Source organism: Lichenostomus cassidix, chromosome 1 (assembly GCF_008360975.1).
Source record: "Lichenostomus cassidix isolate B80296 chromosome 1, HeHo_3.0, whole genome shotgun sequence".
NCBI lineage: Eukaryota > Metazoa > Chordata > Aves > Passeriformes > Meliphagidae > Lichenostomus > Lichenostomus cassidix.
In genome coordinates, this window is record NC_139479.1 from 73,313,657 (window position 1) to 73,336,675 (window position 23,019).

General features: G+C 39.1%; 1 protein-coding gene across 2 annotated transcripts in view; it reads left to right on the top strand.

The window, feature by feature from the left end:
* Positions 1-23,019, top strand: part of GUCY1A2 (guanylate cyclase 1 soluble subunit alpha 2) — a 135,222-nt gene that overhangs the window by 69,213 nt on the left and 42,990 nt on the right. For both annotated transcript variants that reach the window (XM_085064016.1, XM_085064027.1), the window contains exon 5: positions 6,643-7,128. In XM_085064016.1, coding sequence (XP_084920142.1) covers positions 6,643-7,128 — 486 coding nt within the window. The remainder of the gene's footprint in view (positions 1-6,642; positions 7,129-23,019) is intronic.

Here is a 23,019-nt window from a genome sequence, read left to right on the forward strand (position 1 = left end):
AAGTGTCAGCATAATGGAAGCTGGTGTTTTGTCATTTTTTTCTACAGATAAGACAGAAAATCAGGGTTTCGTTAAAATATGATTTTTTCCTATTTTCATGAATCTTTATCCACAGCTGGTTTGTTGGCTGTGGCTCTGACTTACTCCAGTCTACAAGCAAAGTGGAAGTATTGGAGAGGTTGTAGTGGCTTTCCTTTTTCTCTCTTTAAGGTCAGAGTCATGCTCTGCCCATCTGGTGGTCAGCCAGCCACAGAGCAGCATTAACTTTACAGACATACCAAGTTTTCATTCAGCTGAACTGAGGTTTGGAGCATTTAAAATAGAAATCTCTTAGACCAATAGAGAACTCATATTTCCCTTAATGTTCTTATATATTGGCATTTAGGTGTCTTTCAATGCACAGCAGTACATTCACTCCTATGAGTTAAGTTTATTCTGATAGGAGGTAGAGTTAACTGACCCCTACAGGCATGCATGTCCAAGCCTTGTGCCCCCTTCCTAACAGAGAAATGTCGGTATTTCTACACATGGGACACGACTTGTTTGACCATGACTTAGATGTCTCATGTAGATCACAGGACTTTTATTCCAGAAGCACCTGTTTCTGTTGTTGCCTGTAGAAAGAGTTGCAAACTGACTGAAGCAATGAATTCCACACGATCTACACTGGCACTACATTAATTATCCCAGAAATAACTTGTGTAGTTTTTGTTTGAATGCAGAATTATACTCTACTACTTCTCTCCTTCCTCTTCCCACCTAGATTTCTGTTAAGGCACTGGTTGATTCCTGTGCTTTTCAGACAGACTGATCACCTTTGACATGTCTCAGAAATCTCCACTGATGCATAATCTAACTCCTCACAACTCGCTGTTTCTATTCTCACTGTCCTTATGAATAGAAGAGTATCCCACAGTAAACTATTTTTTTCCAATTTGAGCCTTTCACTTTTTGTTAATTTCACAGACTGAGGTTGGAAAGAACCTCTGGAGGTCATCTGTTTCAACCCTCTGCTCAAGCAGGGTCACCTAGAGTCAGTTTCCCAGGACCATGTCCACGTGGCTTTCAAGTATCTCCAAGGATGGAAACTCCTCAACCTCTGTAGGCAACCTGTACCAGTGCTTGGTTACCCTATATAAAAAAAGTGTTCTCTGATGTTCAGAGGGAGCCTCCTTTGTCTAGTTTGTGTCTATTGCCTCTGCTCCTGTCTCTGGGCACCACTGGAAAGAGTCTGTCATCCCACATCCCTTCAGGTGCTTGTGTACATGGTTAAGATCATCCTGAGCCTTCTCATCTCTAGGTTCAACAGTCCCACCTCTCTCAGCCTTTCTTCACAGGAGGGCTGTCCCAGGCTCCTATCATCTTTGTTGACCTTTGTTGGATATGCTCCAGCAAGTCCATGTGTCTCTTGGACACACATCCCATCCCCTCAGTGGATCCCAGAACTGGACACAGTACTCCAGGTGTGGCCTCACCAGTTCTGAGCAGAGGGGAAGGATCACTTCCCTCCACCTGCTGCAATCCTGCTCCTAAGAGAGCCCAGAGTACTGTTAGCCTTTGATGCAAGGGCTCCTTGCTGGATCACGTTCAATTTGGTGTCCACCAGGATCGCCAGGGCCTTTTCTGCAAAGCTTTTGCCACTGGATTTGTAGAAGAGCTTGATGTCTTTGCATTGGCACTAAGTGTTTTTGAACAGTTTCATATGCCCACCCTTTTTATTTTTGGGTAAACCATCAAATGTTTGTCAATTTTTTTTGTTGGTCATATTTTTTAGACCTTTTATTGCATTCATTGCTTTTCACCAGACCCTCTAATTGATCCACCTCTTTGATATACTAAAAAGGAACAGACTTGCCCATCTGGGGCCTGAAAATTGGTGGTAAGAGAATAAGGATTACTTCTGTGTTTTGCAAGCTCTGTTTTTGTTTACATAGTCCTGTATAGTGTTTTCTTTCTTAATGACAGCATGACATGTTTCATTTGTTCTACTCTGTGCACTCAGGGCCATCTTCTTAGCCTGCCTCTACTTTTTGCATTTGATTATTTCTGCCTAAACATATTTATTGCCCTTGTTTTGAATTCTGGCTTTTGCCCATTTTTCCAATTTAAGAGGTTTGGTTTCTATTTTTTTTAAATTCCAGTGTTTTCCGTCATACTTTCAGCCCTTCTAGATGTGTAATGAAAACATAACAAGCAGAGTCATTAAATTTCTTTCTGAAAGTGTACAGTTGCCTTGTCCAGTGTTCACAAAATCCCCTAAGCCCCTAATTGCTCAAATATTATGAAATACCTTGCTGTAAATGTTCCTGAGACACTGCCATGTATGCTATAGGATGTTCAGAGAAGTCCAGTTGTTTTACAGTTTAGGCTAGCAGCTCGACCTCCTTTCTGACAGTCACCCTATATCCCTTGTACCTTGAAGTGATGATGGCGATGGTGTCCAGGTTGATTTCTCATAAGCTGATTTTCCCCCAGTTGTTCCATGTTCTAAATAACTATGAGCCTGTTAAGGAAGCAGCTTTTTTTACTCTTATTTAATTTGTTCATTGTATGAAGTCAAGCATGCATGTGTAACTGTGTATGAAAGTGTGGCCTAACACTATAAGTTTCTAACCTACTCCCAGTAAATAAAGCTAAAAAAGAAGATTATAATCACAGTTTGGGAGGGATCATTGACCAAAATCAAAGGAGCAGCTCCATTAAAGTTTGTGGATTGCAAAGGCTGTAGAAAAGATCTGGCCTAATGAGAAAAAAACTATTTTTAACCCACCAGGAATTTCTCAATATTCTCGTATTTCCCTTGATCTTTTTGGAGAGATGTGTACACCTTCTCTCCGTCACTATTCCAAGACACACATCTTTGCATGTAGTGGTATCCCCCCTCAGTGCAACCAGTGAATTTTTTCCCTGTGCTTTTCCTTACAGATTAGGAAGTGGATTTGGCATTTGATTCATGAGCTTTTTGATCCGAGGGTGGCTGGCATGCAGAGTATGCAGAGGGTGTGCAGAGGGTTGGATATGGTGTACTTAATGAAGTAGCTGGTGGTGCACGGCTCAGTAGGAGACTCTCCGTGTTCTTGAACAGCAGCTTTAGAATCTGTCACTATTTCCACGGTGGGTCTCTGGGGAGAGAGGCTGAAAGAGTTCCATAGAATCAGGAACTGTTTGCTCTTTTTCTTTGCAGTTGGTTTGCAGTGGAAGTAAAATTCAGCACTAGGTTGTTTTTCATCCCAGAGCTACTTAAGCTGCACTGTCATTTCACAGCAATATAATACTATAAAATATGATATGTAATTGCTCATTTCAAAATGTTCTCTTATACCACTGTAAATCAGGAGAATGTCCTCTGAAAATGGTGGAATTATTCTTATTTTATTCAGTGAGAATATAATTAAAGAAACAGGAAGACAATGAAATTTAGTAGTAATGAAATACAACTGATGACAGAAATGTTACAATCTTTCCGTGCTTACAAGAAAGATGAATGATGCCATCCTGATTGCCTGTAGGCTTGTGGTCCAGCTGTAAAACTGTCCAGCTCTGGGGAGGTGCTCAAAAGTGTGACCTACTAAGGCAAGCTTCAGGCAAACAGGACATCTTATATTGTCAGCTATACGTTAAGATACAAAGAAGAATGTAAGAGGAAAGGAAAATAAAAAAAAAAAGAGAGTCCATGCTGGATCACAGCTGCAGGCAGAATTCTGCTAGAAAGAGTCTGAATCATCTCTGAAACTTCTTTGGAAAGGAAAGGGCTTTGCAAAAGCTGAGAAGAATGATGCAGTCTTAGCTCTTCTCTACTGTTGTTCTGTACAAGACCTGAATGCTTCTCCCCAGGAAAGCTGGGGCAGCTTTGTGTCTGCTGTCCTTATCCCTTATTTGGCAACTTGAAGAGACTGGCAGATCATTTTCTCAAACATCCATTAGTCATCAAGAGAGAGCAGGACCACAGAATCACTAATGTAACATGAAAGAAGTGATAGGAAACATCAACAATTCCTGTTAAGCAGAAAAAGTGATAATAATATTCAGGGGATGAAGCTGAAATAGCATTGAACCTTTGACAATTTTAGGAAGCTAATCAGTTGTGTAGGGAGAATATCTTTGCAAAAGTTTCTAAAAATGCTCTAGAAACACTCAACCTTGTTGAAGCTAGGGGTCAGCTCACTTGGTTATTATTAGTTAGGCATTTTACAGGATTGTCTGTCTTTTATTGCTTTTCACACATAAGTCTCAAAGTGTGTTACAGGGTGGTCAATAGCATTGCTCCTGCTGTGCTGAAAGGCCAAATAAGAAGCCAGGGTTGATAATTTGCCTGGGGTTACCCAGAAGCAGAGCAGAGGACTCCAGGGTGCCTGTTTAGTACATTATTTACTCAGCCAGTGTTTCCTGAGAAAAGTCCTCCTGGGGGAGGTTGGCACAATATATTAACACAGACAGAGACCACATCAAAGAGTTTAACACCTCAAATTGACAGAGGCGAAGTGGGAGCACAGGGGGAGGCAATAATTTTCTTCTAGTCTCACAGCGGGTTAGCAGGAGAAACAGGATTCCCAGCCAGGTGCCTTGCCTTGCTGACAAGCAACTCACCCCCAGGCTGGGCTGGCTCAGCCAGGATCTGTGGTCACACACTCTCCTCCTGAGCTGAAAACACCCTGTTTTCACCTGGTGATGGAAGAGGCAAGTGATGATATGAGATACTTTGTTTGTGCACAAGGGTGAAATTCTGCAAACAGAAAACTCACCGGCAGAAGGGAACAAAATAGAAGGAGAATTTAGAAATGCTGTACCATGTATTTCATATTTGGCAACTTGTACTTCAGAATTAAAACAATTTTGCATGTGCCCTTTTGAAAGCATGAGTCTGTATGCATGAAAAAAACCATCCTATTTCCCAGGCAGCCGTGTTTCAAAAGTAGAAAAAGAACACTTAGCCATGGAGCATTAAATCAGCTCACGTAGGTAGCTAACTAGCTTTCTCACAGAGATTAATGTCCCAGAATGAAGCTGAGGAAGCAAGGCTTAGGAATGTAAATATTGGTAGGTGTGCAGAAACATAAATTAGAAAATTTGACAATTTTAATTAGTTGCATTTACTTTCCCTTGCTGTGTTCCCTGGCTGACATCAGAAGCTGCATCTGTTAGGTTGCTAGCAGAGAAGGCAGAGGGCAATGGGGACAGGACAGGCTGAATTCCCGTGTTGCCATAGAGTCTGCAATGACAGCACACTACCTGCTGTTAGAAAAAATAATAGAAAAAGGGTCTTCCTAAAATCTCCCCCAAACATGGAAGTACCATGTAGGATTAGCTGTCACCTCAGTGGGAGTTTTCAGGCCACTGGACACTTAAATCACATCATTATTACAGACACCTCTGGATTCCTTGATGGAGGTTTTCCTATTTTCCTTGGTAGGATTGTGGATGGAAGGAGGATTAAATGATAAGTGAATCATGTGACAGTGAGTGAATTCCTACATGATGAAAGAAGTGGTGACTGGCTAAGACCTTTTTATTTCAAGAGATTGTGTGGAATAGAAAAACACAGATACAGGGCATTATGACACCTAACACTATACTTAGATGCACAAGGTTTGTATGCTATGGCTGTATTGACTGTGGGATCTTGGGGTAAGGACTGTGGGTATTTTAGATCACCTGGCACAGGATTGCCCTGGTCTTTGGGCAGTCCTGGAATGGGAACATTAATGGGGCTGTTTTTCATGACAGAGGCTATGGCAAGCTGCATTTACAAAGACATACAGTTTGTCTCATTTAATTTGGTTTGCAATGTCCATATCAGTCTGGTAGTTTTGTGCTCTATTGCCATCATGGAGCAAGAGGTAACAATCCACAGCCTCAGTGATACCAACCCCTGGACAGAAGTCAAAACATCTAACCGTTTAACAGGCAAATGCAAAAGCCATAAACCAGCATGATGAACCACCTGCTGTGCCTTCCCTACTGTTCCTTTTGCTGTTCCACAAATACAAATGGGATGAATCTCTACACCCAAGAAATCTGCAGATTCTAACTGAATGTCAGCCTTCAACTGCTGCATATATGAGAAAGAAAATAGGAGCACTAATACCATATTTCCATGCCATTTGCTATTTTATGGAGTTATTGCTCACGTCTGTTTTTATTTGATTCCTCTATAAAATGGCCACAATTGACTTGTAATAGGTATTTTCCTGAAAAAGAACAGAAGGTACTTCATTTCACTAACCTGCTTTCAGACAGTTGCAATTTCCCTTTACTTTTTGTGCTTTTTGTAATTTATAGCGAAGTAACACAAAAAGAACAGCTCTGGAATTTGCTTGTAAGGCCAGGTACATTCCAGGAGCATTATTTAGACAGCTCTCTGAGAATACATATTATTGCTTTCTTATTTAATTGGGTACAAATAGAATCCAACATCTGATTTGGGAATACTTTTATGTCAGTACAGGCTATTTTCTGACTCAGTTTGGTGACTAGACTGTGTGAGTCTCATTACTTGAATAGGTGAGTGCAAGAGGATTCTGTATAAAAGGCTACAGTTTATGTTTTTCATTTCAGCTGGAAAGACAGAGAAAAGTAGAATGAGGATCTACATCTCTCAGCTGATTTCCCCCCATTTGTAAACTCTTTTGTTTTATTTTGCAGGTGATGGAAATTAAAGGACAAATGATTCACGTGCCAGAATCAAACTCGATATTGTTTCTGGGCTCCCCCTGTGTGGACAAGCTGGATGAGCTGATGGGCAGAGGCCTCCATCTCTCGGACATTCCTATCCATGATGCTACTCGTGATGTCATCTTGGTTGGGGAGCAAGCAAAGGCACAGGACGGCTTGAAAAAACGAATGGACAAGCTGAAGGCAACGCTGGAATGCACACACAAAGCCCTGGAGGAGGAGAAGAAGAAGACAGTAGACCTCCTTATTTCTATTTTCCCAGAAGAGGTGGCCCAGCAGTTGTGGCAGGGGCAGCAGGTTCAGGCCAGGAAGTTTGACGATGTCACCATGCTCTTCTCGGACATTGTTGGCTTCACTGCCATCTGTGCACAGTGCACACCCATGCAGGTCATCAGCATGCTCAACGAGCTCTACACGCGCTTCGACCACCAGTGTGGATTCCTTGACATCTACAAGGTAAGGGCTCAAGTCCTAACCTAGCAAAAGCTAATTGAAAAAATAGACAGGAAAAGAATCCCAGTAGCTTTTGTCCCAAATTGAACACCTTCCCTACAAAAATATGAAGGCAATATTTTTGTTTTATGGAAAAAAACCACCAAACAATCTGAACTATGCCCATTGAAAATCAAATGCTTTAAAATGAAACTGTCATCATGGTGCTCCCATGGAAATATATTTCCTCATATTCCTCATATTCCATAGGCCTCATATTCCCATTTTCCTATAGAAATGTACATCTCCTGTCTTATAGCCTGGTTTTCTTTAGATGACATATTGGCCACAACATCCTAAGGATGAAGAAGTGCACAGTGATGAATCTTAACCAAAGCTGCAGCTCCTGGGAGGCACTCAGTTTCAGCTTGAATGATTTAGCGTTTAGGTGCTTATCTTTCCCTTGAAAGAACTAAAATTTTACATAAGGAGCAGAGCATTTGCTAAAAAAAGTTCTAAGAAACTTCCACTGAAAAACAGGAAGAGGACAGCAGATGTCTATGCATAATACATGTAATGAATGGGACATGGCACTGGTGTGCCATGCTCCAAAGGAGGTGTCACACATATTGGTCCCATTAGAAAAATCATCTTCTCTTAAATGGATTTGGTGTTCAGTATGTATTTAAAAGAAAAAAGAGGGGAGGTATAATTTAATAAATGCACTGAAGATGTTATCTGTGTAATTATCGTGTGAAACCTACAGACTATCTCTTTTGTATATGGAATGCCTTTAATTTTGTGATAGAAGAAATAGAGCAAATTTCTTTTTATATGTTAATGCACAAGAGAAAAAAATGTGGTTGTAAAATTATATATTGACTTTATTATATGTCTGAGGTTTGCAAACTAACAGTTTTCAAACTGTTATCATAGTTTTCAAACTGTTATAGTATTTGTTGATAGGCTGTAGAGAAAAGGTCTCGCAAGTGTGCTGCCCCTTTCATTTTTAGCCTCTAATGCACATTAAAAGAAATTAAACAATAATTATTACCCACCTAAATAATAATTGTATCTGAAAAGTTACAGCACATACCACAGGTAGAACTGAAAATGGTATAGCTAAAGGTTGGTAGGGCAGTTTACCAAAGCAAACAAGCACACTGTAAAGAAGTTTTGGGCTCCTAGGGTAGGAGGTTTTATTACTAATGCTCAGAAGCCAAAGGCTGTGTTGGGACATGAATGCAGTGTAAGGTGCCAGCCCTCATTTGAAAATTGTTACCATGATACAGTCAAAAAAGATGGTGAGTGTGATCTCAGTTTGTGTTAGTCTGATGTTGCTGCATAGGATTATGACCCAGCTCTGAGGACAGGATGTGAGGAAGCTCTGACCCAGAGTCAGGAGTGATAGCTAGTGACCCTGCTTCCCATGCTGTGTGTTCACATGGGTGTACTCACTGTGTTCCCAGGTGATTCATGTCAGCTGTTTGGAAGCATTCAGAACATTCTCTGTTGAATATTATGGTTGCATGGGAACAGGATATAAAGTATGCAAAACTCTATGATCTGACTGTAAAGAAGGTTGGTTGAGTCCTGTGAGAACACTAAGAAGGAATATTTATGCATAGATCATGAATATTATATCATTTAGGCCACGGCTTTCTGCCTTTAACCTAGCTTTGTGCTACTGTGGCTAGGGAGATGTTACTTTAGGAAAGACTGTCCTGACCAGTGACACTAGGTCATAGCTGTTGAGATAGGCAAGATGAGATCCATGCATTCATAAAACAGAATAAGCATTTCCATGTCGAGACTCCCATGGAATTCTGTGAGCAGAGGTATGAATAAAACCTCTTTTTCTATGGAAGAATAGCTTACAGCTCTAACACCCTTTCTCCACTGTTGCTGCCATAATAAAGGCAGTTCCTTCCCAGATCCTTACATCCTTGATTTTCCTTCTCTCCCTACTCCCCCCTGTCCCTGGACCTTTCCTACATGTCCCCTGCTTCCCACCATCACCCACTCATGAGCAAGGCAGTGTGCACTGTGGCTATTTTGGAGCTCTATGTACCTTTTTTCTCCCCTCCAAATGTTTTTTAATTTTTTTTAACCCGAGGTCTAAAAAAATTACAGGGGTTAAGTGAAAATTACTCAGTTGAGCACTACAGAAAGAAAAATCTCAGGCAATGAACCCTGTTTTGTTTCCCTAGAGAATCAGGCTTAAAATAAAACAGCAATCCTTTTGAAAGCAAACATTTGCATTTTAAAATGAAAATAGCTCATGTGTTTATATATTTTTCATTTTTTTCAGGTGATATTCCAGAAGCAAAGTTTATTGCTAGGAATGATCACCACCACAACAATTATGATTTTAGCAGTTATTATCAGGCAGTGAATTTTAGATACTTAATCACCACTATTTGTACCCACCTGGCCTCAAAGATACACTTGTGTAAGTAGGCTACAGAAATTTATCATGTAACCTAAATACATCAATTTTTAAATTTGCTTGTTTTTAAGCAGCATGGCAAGAATAATTTGCTAAGATTATTGGGTGGGTACATCTGAATACCAAATTCACCATTTTGTAAACAGAAAACTAAGCAAAATTCATTCAATAAATTCCATGCTGTAAATTACTTACCCAGCTTCACTTTTACAGAATTTTGTATTCAGTGCTTCTACTCTTGGATTCAAACAATGAATGGAACATTTTCATTGTCTCATGCTATTCATCCAGGGATGTTTATAAATAGGGCACAGAAAGAACAAAATTCCCCACATTTAAGAAGTCAGACATAGAGGGCAAGCATAGTGAGCTGTTGGGTACAGACTTTGAAATTTCTTGGAAGTAAAAGTAAGTAGCCGCAACTGATGAGGTACGGAAAGTTTATCGAATGGATGGAGGCACAGGTAAGAATGACACAGACAGATGATGGGCTCAGAAAATGAATTTCACAGCAGCATTTTGAATGGATACCAGTGGTGACAGATTTCATTTGTCCAGGCTGAGGGAGCACATTGCAGTAATTGAGATGCATGGTGTTATGAGCCTGGGTGACAGTTTTAGCAATCTAGAAGAATCTGTGTTTTAGAGAGTGAAACCTGGGAAAGAATCTGCTGACCCATAGCCTTAGTGAAAAGATTAAGAGGGACATGTTCGTGATAATCACAGAAGGGAAAGGAGGTGAAAAAACTGAGACCTGGTGATGCATTTGGAAACTGGTGGTGCTGACTATCAGAGCTAATTATATTTGGCTTGGAGCTGAGGAATGGGAAAAAAAGATGCTGTCAAGCAGGGAGTGCAGCTCAGAGCAGTGTAGCTGCAGATGCTTGGCAAGCTAGTGTTTGTGGACATGCAAGTAGAAACATGGACTCCAGGAGCAGAAGTCATGGGAGAGATAGCCCAGTAAATTTTGAAAGCCGTGGCTTTGGGTAAAATATGTACTGGTTGGACTGACTGTTTTGACCTCTTTTTCTTTGCATCTGAGTTCCTGCTGTTTATGAGCCAACTACTGGGAAATGATGCTCCAGTTAAGCCATCTCTTTATCAAATAAGCTATTTAGATATGCTGCAGCCATGTCTGCTGGCATTTAAAACTTAACGCTGCAGTCTGAAATCTTCCCTGCTTAAGATTCCCACAGCTTCTCTTTCTCCTTCATGTAATATATATTTGACACTGGCTCATTTAAAATATTTGTTTCTTGTTGAGTCCCTCTGACTTTGTAGGTCTGCTTTCTCAGCTCTTTCCCCCTCAGTTTCCCTTCTGAAACATTTCCCTTTTGCACCCTTTAACTACTGTGTAAAGGCAGCATTTACTGTACATGTTTTTTTTGGCTGTGTGTGCACTGACTGTGTGGCTATATCTGTTGGCTGGCTAATGTCAAGCCAAATAGAGCAGAACCAAGTGTTATCCTGTAGGTGTGAGTTTCTTTGTCCTTTCTCTAAACAGCGTTTGTCCTTGAAGATGTAGATTTTCCCTGACACTATACTTCACTTTCTGTGAAGTGCTAAGTCCCATTTTTCATGTCTAAGCACAGAGTTCTAAATGATTTTTTGAAAAGGAACTGTGGTCAGCTGCCAGAATTTCTTCTCTATATATGTTTTCTGTAAAAATTTTAATTGAAAGTTTATTGAGTGTATATATATATAAGACAATAAAATTAAATATGTTAATTTTACAGTCAGAATCCACAACTTTGTTATGTGAATTTCTGCTTTCTTTTCACTTTCATTATTTGGCTAAACTGGCACTCTCTCAGAGTGGTACCACACACAGCTTCTTTGGGCTTTTATTTTTGTCCACATGATACACTTAGTCTTGTTTGATCTTTCTTTTCTGATCTTATATGCCTAACACTGTCTACAGCCTTAATGTTTTCTCCTTGTAAAGACCCGAGACTAAAAAATGGTGGGAAATCTGGACTGTCCTGCAATCATTCAAGACTGATACTCACCAGTATTGAAAAATGTTATTTATATTTAGTTGTGATACAATGCTTTTAGGGATCTAATTTTAAACTCACATTTTCTAAGACTATCACTTCACATTTTTATGCTAGTAGTTTAAGTTGCAGAAATCTGTATTAATTTTACAGAAAATACCAGTATATTCTCAGTGCCATGACTATTCCGTCTTGAGACCTGATACATGTACATATTCAAATACATGTTCTCAACCTTGCTGTGAGTGCTATAATGACTAAAGAATACTGCAATAAGCAGGGTAATGAGCTTCAGACTATTCTGGTTTTCCAGGCTTTATGCTTCATAAGTTAAAAAACATAGTCGCCAAGTTTTCGTGTAAAATTGATGGCCGTTGTTTTTGCCATCTTTCCATCCAGTTTTAACCTTTTAAGTTCAGTGCAAATACATGGCCATTTTGAGAAGTTTTGAAATTCTAAACTTCAGCTTAGGCATATGCAAAATGCAGGAAATGCAATTAAGATACGTAAAATGATATTGGTACTCTTACATGAGCAATACGATACACATAAAATATTGCAAAATACCTTTTTTGAAAAACGGGTAGGTGCAGTTCTGCGGATTATCAGTGTACTAGGTTTTGCCTCTTCCCAGTAGTTTAAAGTCAGTGGGTTTTGAATGTGTAATAGATGAAAATGGGTAATAGAAAAAGATTTCCATTGCCCAGAACCTCACTCTCTCTATGGTGCCTCCCAGCCTGGTAGTGCTGCTTTCAGCACAGTGCTCTGTTTGGGTCCCACCACAGAGGGTTCCTGAACCTTCTTTCCTCTCTGCCTTTGAGCAGGCTATGGCACTTTCTGCTCCTTGAACTCTTTGCCCATATGTGGACTTGCTGGGACACTGGTGTGTCTCACTCCAGTATGAAGTCAGAGAAAAGCTGGGGCAGCTATCCTTCTGGGGAGCTCAGAAGTGCTCTTGGATTAAGTTAAGGGGTAAAAAAACAAACCTAAGAAACACAAAAGGTTTCACGGATTTTCCCTGCAGATCTGGTGTAACACCACCCAAGAATTCAAGAGTATTTTAAGACTTCCCGTTACTTTAAGCATGTATTTTTCTCCAGCTTTGTGGACAATTTACACTTTCTGTCTTTAGGGAGATCTGCAAATGAAGTAAACAGACACTTAGGCTCCAGAAGAGTTATTCTTTGCTTTACAAACATACAGCCCTGCACAAAGTACTAAAACATCTGTGCATGTTCTCCTGCAATATATCAACCAAGAATCCTCTAAAGAGTCTAGGACTTCTGTTTCTGTATATAACTACTTCTTCAGGGATACCATACTTGTGTATATTTCCTTCTATTTTTCTTCGTCTCTCTCCTTACACTTTTCTCTCATCTAGAAAGCACCCATTTGTTTGTAATCACCCTGCTCCATTTCTCTCAAGTTGTGTGGGAGCCTTAGAGTCTATGTCCAACTTCCAGGTCCTGGGAGTGCTTTCCAAGTCCTCAGTTTGTATGTGAAGCCTGACTGTAAGCTTGAATGGGACCAAGAAGGGTGCCCTTCCTGCTTCTTGCTGAGGAGCACTCCCAAATGCTGTGGCTATGCAGGAACCATGGCTAAAGGCATTTCTCCTCCAGCACACAGATCTCCCTGATGCTATGTCCTTTGTTTTATTCTGTCAGGCTTTTTCACCTTCCAAATTTTAGTACCTCTGAGAGACTGGAGAAAACAAATTTCACTTTCCCTCCACTTTGGCTCTTTTCATTTTTAAACAGTCTGGTATTGTGCCAGATCTGGGGGATATATAGCAAAATCATGAAAACATATGGCTGGACTTTCATATACCAAGATGCAACATTTTCATTCATAGCTGTACCCTAATTTATTAAATTATTTAAGGGAATATGGAGGACACTTGAGTTAATAGAAACTAGATAACATATGAATTTCAGGACGCATAAATTAAAGCTTGTGTAACCTTGAGGAATATGTTGTGGTTAACTAGGCGTTTAAATACTGGGGATACCTTATCAAATTAAGACCACTCTTACATCTGGAGAAGGACAATTACATTAAACTGTGTTTTTTAGGTCATAGAGCATTGTATTAACATTTTCTTATTTTGTTCTGTACTTTGACTTTGCAATAAGGCAGAATGTCAGCCAGGACGTTTTCTGTTCATCAGAGATAATTGGTCTGATTTTTGCAATTTCACATTTGCCTACAGAAGAGAGAAATAATTTATGCATTATGACTTTTGTACTCCATGGTTGTTGTGTGCAAGCCTAATATTGATGTCATATAGACTGCAAGTCTTCTGGCATGACTCTCTTTTAACTAGTGAAAAAAACTCCCTCTTTTAAAATTACTAGGTAGTAATTCTACATGGCAAGTACTATTTGTCTTTTTTCTTCTGTAAAGGAAGTAGCACTCTGAATTGCAGTGTAGATGAAAGAGTTCCTCCACATATTGCATACTGAAAGATCTGTGCTTAAGACTGCTAAATAGGTGCTATAGAAAGAGTTCAAACACATTTCTTCCTGAAAAATGCTCCTGAACTTGCCAGTATGTAGCATCATTAAACTCACTAAAAATAAGATGCCCTCAGGCCTGGTAAAAGCAATTGCTTCATAATTAGGCTCCTGGGAAAGGAGCTTGGTTTTATAGGAAGTCACTTCTTTTAAAAAATGAGCTTTACAAGAAGAACAGAGTTCTGAACTTCAGAGTTGGACACCTGTAATCCATCCCTGCTCACATGGGAGGAGTTTTCCTGAAGTATTTCCAAGAGCAGATGTCATATCATGAAAGTGTTGCAAAGTTACCTTGAAACTTGAGCACAAGGTTCCACTACCTAGGAGTTAATTTTGAAAACTTCAGAGACAGAAGCTGAGAGATTGAAACATGAAGTAGAAACTAAAGGAGATTGTTTGAAAACAAGTGTGTTCTCAAATCCTGTCTTGAAAACTTGAAAATCCTTTCCAAACTAGAAAGTTTTTTATAATATACCAGAGATTTGGGAATCTATAAATAGTGCTTTACTGCTGACTAATATTGTTAAGCTTTACAGTGTTGCAAAATTCAACAGTTCCAAAGCTTTTTTGACAAATCTCTGCAGTAGAAAAAGCATAGAGAAAACTTCAAAATGAAACAGAATTAGGCCTTAATTTGTACTCACACAACAGCAAAAAACCAAACAGGTTTTGATAAAATTTGAAAAAGGACAGTATTCACTCTTCACTGTGTAGACAGAAATGTGGATCTAGAGCTACCTCAGGATCAAGAATACCTAGGCCAAGCTCAGAGGAGGCTTTTCTGAACTGCACTTGCACCACCTCCAGAGAAAGACCACACACTCTTAATCTCTCAGGGGAATAACCTAATCTGGTTTCTCTCCGGCATGTTTATTTATTATTTCTTTCCTTAGAATCTGTATTTTAGGTTAAATGACTTGTTCAAGTCTCTCGCCGCAAGATGCCCAAAATACTTCACATCTGCTCTCCCTCTGCTTAGTGATTAATAACATCCCCTGACCTGCATGCCAAAATATGCATGCCAAGATCCAGGACTTTTTGAGCTAAACAGGATCTTGCTGTTGTGCTGACAAATTGTATTGTAGCACTAGCAGTCAACATGCTCATGCAGTCCTTTACCTGGCTTGAGGTTCTTCATGGGAGCAGGAACATGAACTTTTGAAGGCACTGAGCTCCCCTAGAGTCTTCTGAGAGGTACACAAACTAAGCCTGTGGCCCACATAAACCCATTTTTCAGCCAATGCCCAGAAAAAGCGTGCTGATGACACCATGGGAGGAGTCTTGCATGTCAAATGACAGTCTAGGCATGGAAGCAGGCAGTTAAGCAAAGATACACATATTTGCATCCTGAAGTACTTGGTTTAAAAAAAAGAGGTTCACAGAATTCAGGATGGAATGTCCATCATGTCCTGGACATTAATTTTCCTCCTCAGTTACTATAGAAAGAGTACAGATGAGTATATTAAATTGAAGCTACATTTTTGTGTGACTGACACTTGATAACGTGAGTTCCATCATGAATGAGAATGTTACAACATTATTATTGATCTGCGGAGATATAGGGTGAACAGTCTGCATAGGAGGAAATATGGGAGATGTCAATGACATCTTGAGATGGAATATGGATATCAAATAAGTTGTTCCTGTGATGAGTCCTGAGATTGTTGACTTAAAACTAAAATGGAGAGAATCTCCATTTTCTTCAGTCTTTGTCCCATAGAAGTTAAAAAACTGTCCTGTTTGCTGCTGAACCAGAAGTCATAGGCAGGAATTATGAAGCCCAAATGATAAGTCTGAATCACCACTCTGCCATATGCCACAGCCTTTTCCTTATCCTCTTGCTGTACAACTTAGGGCAGAAAAGAGATGAAACAAAAGCCCTTTGGGAGATACTAATAACTTCAAAGGTTTCCTTTACATTTATACTTGCAAGAATTTCATATTAAGGATGAATTTCACTGTATTCCTTCAGAGGGAAGACATTTCAGCTTTAATAAAAGAAATATATAGTTTTGAGGTACTGTGTAGTTCAGTCTTGCAAGATGGAATGAAATATGGACAAACAGGATTATGAACAGGATTATTATAGGTCTTTGTAGTTCCTGATCATTTCTAGTGCCATGTCCATTCACATCCTGAATTTTGGCTTCATGCAGGGATGAAACTTATAAAACCATCTCCTTTCATATTTGTATGCTGCCATGGAAATGCAGCCTGGGTATGCAGGAAGCTAAGATATGATCCAGTAAGTCTAGGCTGAGGAGTACATACAGAATTTACTCTGACTTTGCTCCTTAAGAAACTAAACCCAGATCTTCAAATCAAAATTAAAATGCTAGATGCCATTGATTTTGTTATTAGTGTAATCATGAGAATCCTTTAAGGTTCATATCTCCAGTAAATACTGTTCTGGGTTAATCTTGAAGACTGGAAAAGAAACTCTTCTATAGAGTGTAGGGGTTTTTTCCACTGGTTCATCTGGCAATCTAGACATCAGCTTTCCTAAAGGACTCTTTGATTTCCCAGAACTTGCCATGTCCTTCTAAAATTGGCTGCCTCTGTGATGTTCCAAGTTCAATCTTTCCTTCTGCCTCTTCACATTGTCTTGTTAAATAATTTTTTCTGTTCTGCAGTTCTGAGATAGAGGTGAAACTATGCTAATTTTAGCATAGAGTTAGTAATTTAGACTTCACAGTCGACAGAGGAAAGATTGGTTTTATAGGGTGTGAATTTTTTTAAGTGTGAAGTTGATTTTTTTCTGAGGAAGATTCTTAGCACAGGTCAGATGTGGAAACTCAGCAAGAGTTCCCATTCAGTTCATTGATTATGAAGAGAATTGAGCATGAATAACTCATATTCAGATTGCAATATTAGACATATTTCTGGTTAGGTGAACTGAATCTCACCTGTGTAGTCTGCATCTCAGCAGCTTGCAGTCTGTATAGCTGAAATATTGTTTCTTCCCTGCTAGTGTCATCTGCTTTTCATGTGCCCTTATAGTTATTTAATCGTGTTATAATTTGATGTCATGTTATGTTTAATGCACAGAGTGTATTTTAACTGAGTGAAAGGAGTTTTCACTGCATTTTAATTTTTCTCATACAATCAGCATCAACCCAAGTTATTTCTTTCCTACCTACATTGTTTTTTGTTGTATTTGTTATAGAGTAACTCCCATCACCACTGAGCACTGATACTCTGTTGTGTTTAAATAAGGTCCTTTAGAATACTTTACCAATTAATTAAAAGCTTGACTTTCTATAAATTATACAATGGATGTGATGAGAGGGAGTGACTGGCACTTCCCATGGTTTCTGTTCAAAAATCCAGGCTATCACTGGCTCTCATTGTTCCCAGGACTCATTGCTGGCCCATGTGCCATTAACTGTCCAACAACACCCCCAGGTCTCTCTCGAAGAGCTGCTCCTCAGGAAGTTGGCTGCATCAGTTCCAGAGAAATTTTTTCCTAGGCACAGGTCTTTGCACGTGTCTGTACTGAATTTCTTAAGCTTCCAATTCATCCTGCCTGTCCATGCCACTCAGGATGGCAGCCCTGCCCTGGACCAAATTCACGATTGACTTGTCCCCCCAGTTTGGTATTAACTATAGGTTGATGCAGGTGCAAATAATGTTATTATCAGGAAAGAAAACCCACAGATTTTGTTATAAAAGACAGATATATTTAAAAATTCTAGATTTTTTTTTTTACATACTATATTTTGAAAAGTGTTAACTACTCAATACACATTTTATGCACCAAGAACTCTGTGTCTGTATGTGGGTGGGAGAGGGTAAACATGCATAGGCAACAGGCAAAAGGAAAGGCAGGTTAGGATGGAGAATAATGCTCTTCAGTGCACATGAAAAAACCAACCCACAAACAAACTAGAAATGTTAGTTTTCTCAGAGAGAAAAGTTAAGTGATGAATAGGAGAGCATTAAACTGCAATTAGCTAAATCATTACCCCTTTCTCTGCTCATTATTTCAGTTTTCTTCACTCTAGAGCTCTTTAAGAAGAAACTGATATAATTACAACTGCAATTTATTATTATTTCAGTTTTATAAAACAAAGTTTTATAGAGTATCTCCCAGCAGTAGGTTAGTTTCAGGCTATTGGCAGATTACTCATATGTGATAAGAAACAGTTTAGTAATGATCTTCTCTTCAGTTAAATATAGCATATACACTTTGTACACTGCGTCTGTAAACAGGGTGTGGAGCATAGAGAAATGGTTTAATATTCCAAGTTTTCTTGCCAAGTTAAAATTACAGTGATTATGAACACATACTTACTTAAGCAGAAATAAATATTTCTGGTGATTAAAATAACAGAAAGGGGGGAGGCCACAATCAGGATTTGATGCATATGGAAACTCAATTCAATTGGAAGAAACATCTGTTACTCTATAAAAAGAAGGGTGACAAATCAAGACATGGCTGAAGAATATCTAAGTCTGGTTATTCTATCTAAACTGTATATGTGTGATACACTTATATAGATTATACATATGTGTCAGTGGAAAACACACACAGAATAAAATTGAGCAGCATAATATATTTTTCCTCAAACATTAACTTTTCTCAAGGAAGAGAATCCTTGAACAAACATTTGATACGCAAGTCTTACATATTTGCTTTACAAAGTAATCCTATATTCTGGGCATCTGTGTGTAACAAGAGTATCCTGTAGTTCTTTATTCTGAACTGGAAGGCTATTGGAATAACTTTTTATTTCCAATTTATTTTGAAAAAAACCACCATTGAACAGGCTATAAGAGACAGTGACATAAATTATTTTAGGTTAAATGGGTACTAAATATTAGAGCCCTTATGAATGAGATAATCAAGACCTATGCAGCCTTGTCAGTATTTTGGAAATGAAAACAATAGTTCATAAGTACCCTTCAGAGGAAGGTGAAGGATGTACAGAATACATGCTGTTAAGGATAGGTTTTCTCTCTGAAAGAAGACAGCAGTTTTTTAATTTCAGTCCAATTTTTGGTATGTATTTAATTTTGATTGTAAACAAAGATGCCTTATTGATATAAGTGTAATTTAACTCATGAAAAAAACATGTACTCAGACTTACTTATGTCTCTTAGATGAAAAAAATTAGTAATGAGTACTCCATTGTAACAGTTTTAATACAAATTATGTATTGGGCTTTCACAGGAAACCTGCTGAGAGAGACAGGACTAAAACTAGCTCAAATTCTCCCTCCAGCTACTTCTTTCAATGTATTTAATATTTCTGATTGCAGTAGGAATTTCAGATTAGAATTGCCACAGAGTGACCCCTGCAATTATATTTTTTATGTTTATTTTCAAGCTGTGCTTTGAGAAAGGTTTTAAGTAAGACTCATTAGACTATTTGAATTCCTGAATATTTTTGATGAAAAATCTTTAGCCTGCCATTTCAGGTTTCACTTACAAAATGGTATTTCTGCCCCATGTGTGTCACTTCAGTTCCTTCGTTACTTCTGGAAGTTCACAAATGTAATGATTGGTGCATATTCCTGCATTCATGAGGAAGGATGCAAAGCAGGGATGTTAATTCAATGCACCGCATTTTCCCTTATAAACTGTCTCTGAATCAACACCCCAACTTTATACCCAGGGAACATCATCCAGCTACAACATCCAGTTTCTCAGTTCAGTAACGCAAGACAACACAAGGTTTAGCTCCTGGTAGTTGGAAGAGACCTGTTGGAGCTTCCCAGGGAACAGGTTATTGTATTGATCTCTGTTCCCTGGACACATTAGAATTGGAGAAATTACATTCTGATTTCTGTGCTACCAAAATGATCTGCAAGTCGTATTCCACCTGAAATTATTATGAATTAAGAATAAGTGACTGTAAGACAATTACTATAGGGTTCACCATCTGTAAAAATTACAGTTCACATCTGAAGCAGACATACAGGTCTACCAAGGACTAACAGAAGCTGGACATATAGAAATGACTTTCCAAAAGCAGAAGGCATTTGCTTCCTGCTGCAAGTGTTATGCATTATCACTCTTCAGTATTCAGCAGTGTTGGGATAGCTGTCTAGAAAGCTTTACTGAACTGTAGAGTACACACAACTACTTCAAATAATTATTAATTTTAATACATGATTTGTTGAGGGCCTGACTGGAAAACATTTGGACATTTCCAGTGACTTGAGAGTCAGAGAGGGCTTTAGAGGAGGCTTTTGTATAACAGTGTAAGTACCTGCAATATTTCCTGGATTCTTAGTCTGTTCATTAGGAATAAAAATTCTATCATGCAGTTTTTACGGATTGATGTAATTTTGAAACCCAAGTTGAACTTCACTTCTATGGTGCTGTGTATTAATTCCCAGTTAATGAAAGCTCCAGGGAAGCTGGCTACGGTAAGTGCAAATGAATGGAAAGGGATGAAAAGTTGGTAACAGTAGCCCAGGCTATCAGTGAGTAGCTACAACTATTCAGAGCAGTAAGAAACTCTGGTTTAACTAGAAAAAAAATAGATAGTAAATCTTATTAATAGTAAACTGCCAGTCATATGCAAAAATGGCTTTAATATTCAGAACAGAATATGTTTAATTTTTTTTAAGAACTGGGATAATTCATTCCAGTCTTACAAGATTGAAAGCAAAATACCTTTTCCTGCATGTGTATCTAGGAAGGATATAAAAATCAAATATACTACTACTAATGCGTCTTGATAGTCACATTACAAAGTCAAAACCTCAGAATCTAGTTTATCACATGGTAGAGATTTCCTCTAGAGTTTCATTGCTGTATATCATCATTTTGAAGAACATCGAATAGATCTGAGTGCAGCAATTTTTAGATAATTTGAGTAGTGCCTTCCTTTTCTTTTAATCCTACTGACATTTACTTGAATATTTATGGAATAGGCTGCACTCTGGTGTGCACAGTTTCAGGATCTACCCAGAGGACACTGTGGAGCAAGCTATAAGCAGTGCTTTGTATTTCTAGTCCAATTGCTGCTCCTCAGCTGAGACAAGAGAAATTCCCTTCTTCTCTGTGTGCATCTGCCTCACTCAGGGGCCCAGCTTGACATTCTGAAGTGCAGTGTATCACTTACTGCAGTCTCTAATTTTGATGTCCTCACATACCCTTGTGAAGTTCAGTGAGACCAAGTGAAGTTTCTGCATCTGGGTCAGGGCAATCCACAGGGTTATTACAGACTGGGGGATGAATGAATTGAGACCATCTCTCCAGAAGAGGATTTGGGAACACTGGTAGATGAAAAATTAGACATGAGCCAGCAATGTGCACTTGCAGCCCAGACAGCCAGCTGCACTCTGGGATGCATCAAGAGAAATGTCGACAGCAGATCAAGGCAAGTGATTCTCTCCTTCTGCTTCCAGCTCTGGGGTCCTAAGCACAAAAAGGACATGGACCTGTTGGAGTGAGTCCAGAGGGGGCCATGAAAACGACCAGAGGGCTGGAACACCTCTCCTGTGAAGGCAGGCTGAGAGAGTTGGGTTGTTCAGCTTAAAAAAGAGAAGACCTTGTTTTGACCTCATAAATGGGGCTTATAAGGAGCATGGAGAGAAACATTTCACCGAGGGCAATAGTTACAGGACAGTAGGCAATGGTTACGAACCAAAGTGACTGTATTGGGCATAAGGAGGAAATGCTTCACGATGAAGGTGTAGAGACACACGTTGCCCAGAGAAGCTGTGGATGCCCCATCCCTGCAAGTGTTCAAGCCCAGGATGGATGGGGCTTTGTGCAGCCTAGTCTAGTGGAAGATGTCTCTGTCCATGGCAAGGGAACTGAAAGTAGATAATCTTGAAATGTCCCAACCAAAACTGTTCCGTCACTTTATGACTCCATACAAGTGGACCAAATGAAAATGCCATGAACAATCTTAATTAGAAGAACTCCTGGAACTTCTGGAGGATTTGTAAAGTCTGATTTTGAAGAAGGATGGAATGAAGATTAAAGTTTGATGGAGATACTCATAATGAAAATTTCAGCTTAAATGCTTAGCTGGGGAAAATCTTAGAAGTAACTGAATACAGGGTCACAGAATGGTAAATCATTAGACAGCCCTGTCAGTACTCATCAGGTTCAGTTTAAGCTACCAGGTCAATCTAAGCAGTCCTAGTCCTTCCCCTGGTTCTCCAGTATTGCTGTCAGATGAACTCCAAAGGGACAAGCACTTTAAAGAGTATCAGCATTATTATAATTTTTATTTTTATAGAAATATTAATACGAGGCAGCTTCAGTCCCCTTTTTGGGTAGTACAGTACATTCAGTGTGTGGAATTTAGCTGTTAAATTGCAGCTATGGAAATTTCCAAGGGGGAAGAAGCTAACAAAATAAGTAGTTATGTCTGAACACTGCAGGAGCAGTATATGATCCCAGATCTGTGCAGCCAGCTTAAGGGGAAAAGTCCTTCTGAAATTAAGTGATTCAAAAAGGACCAGAATTTGTATTTAATTTTTGTATTTGACATCACAGACTCAATTCCTACTGATTGTTTATTCAGGATTTTCAAGAATGACAATGGATTTCTGCTGATTCTTCCTTCTGATTTAGAGAATTTTTTACCATCTATTTCTTCTAGACTTCTGATACTTCTTCTCACCGTGCTTCTTTATGTTCACCAGCCACTGCAATATACTTTTATCCATTTTATCCATCCTTTTATCATCCATTTATCTTTGGAAAAAACGACCTCCTAAACTGCAGGGCATGGGTAGTCTCTGCTTCTTGTGGACAGACATCCTGAGATATGGCTTGGGTAAAACTGGCAGGCAGACAGCAGTATTGATTACCCCTTCATGAGTTTTTTTTCTATATACAAGTACTATTAGGAGCTTTCAAAGGTATTGAAGGAGCTCTAATGGCTGTCTCAGCTTATGAGAGACCCTCAGCTTTTTATCTATATTTACATCCTCCTGCACAATCAACCAGAAGGGCTAAGATGGCAAACATCTCAGTGGGCTTGCAG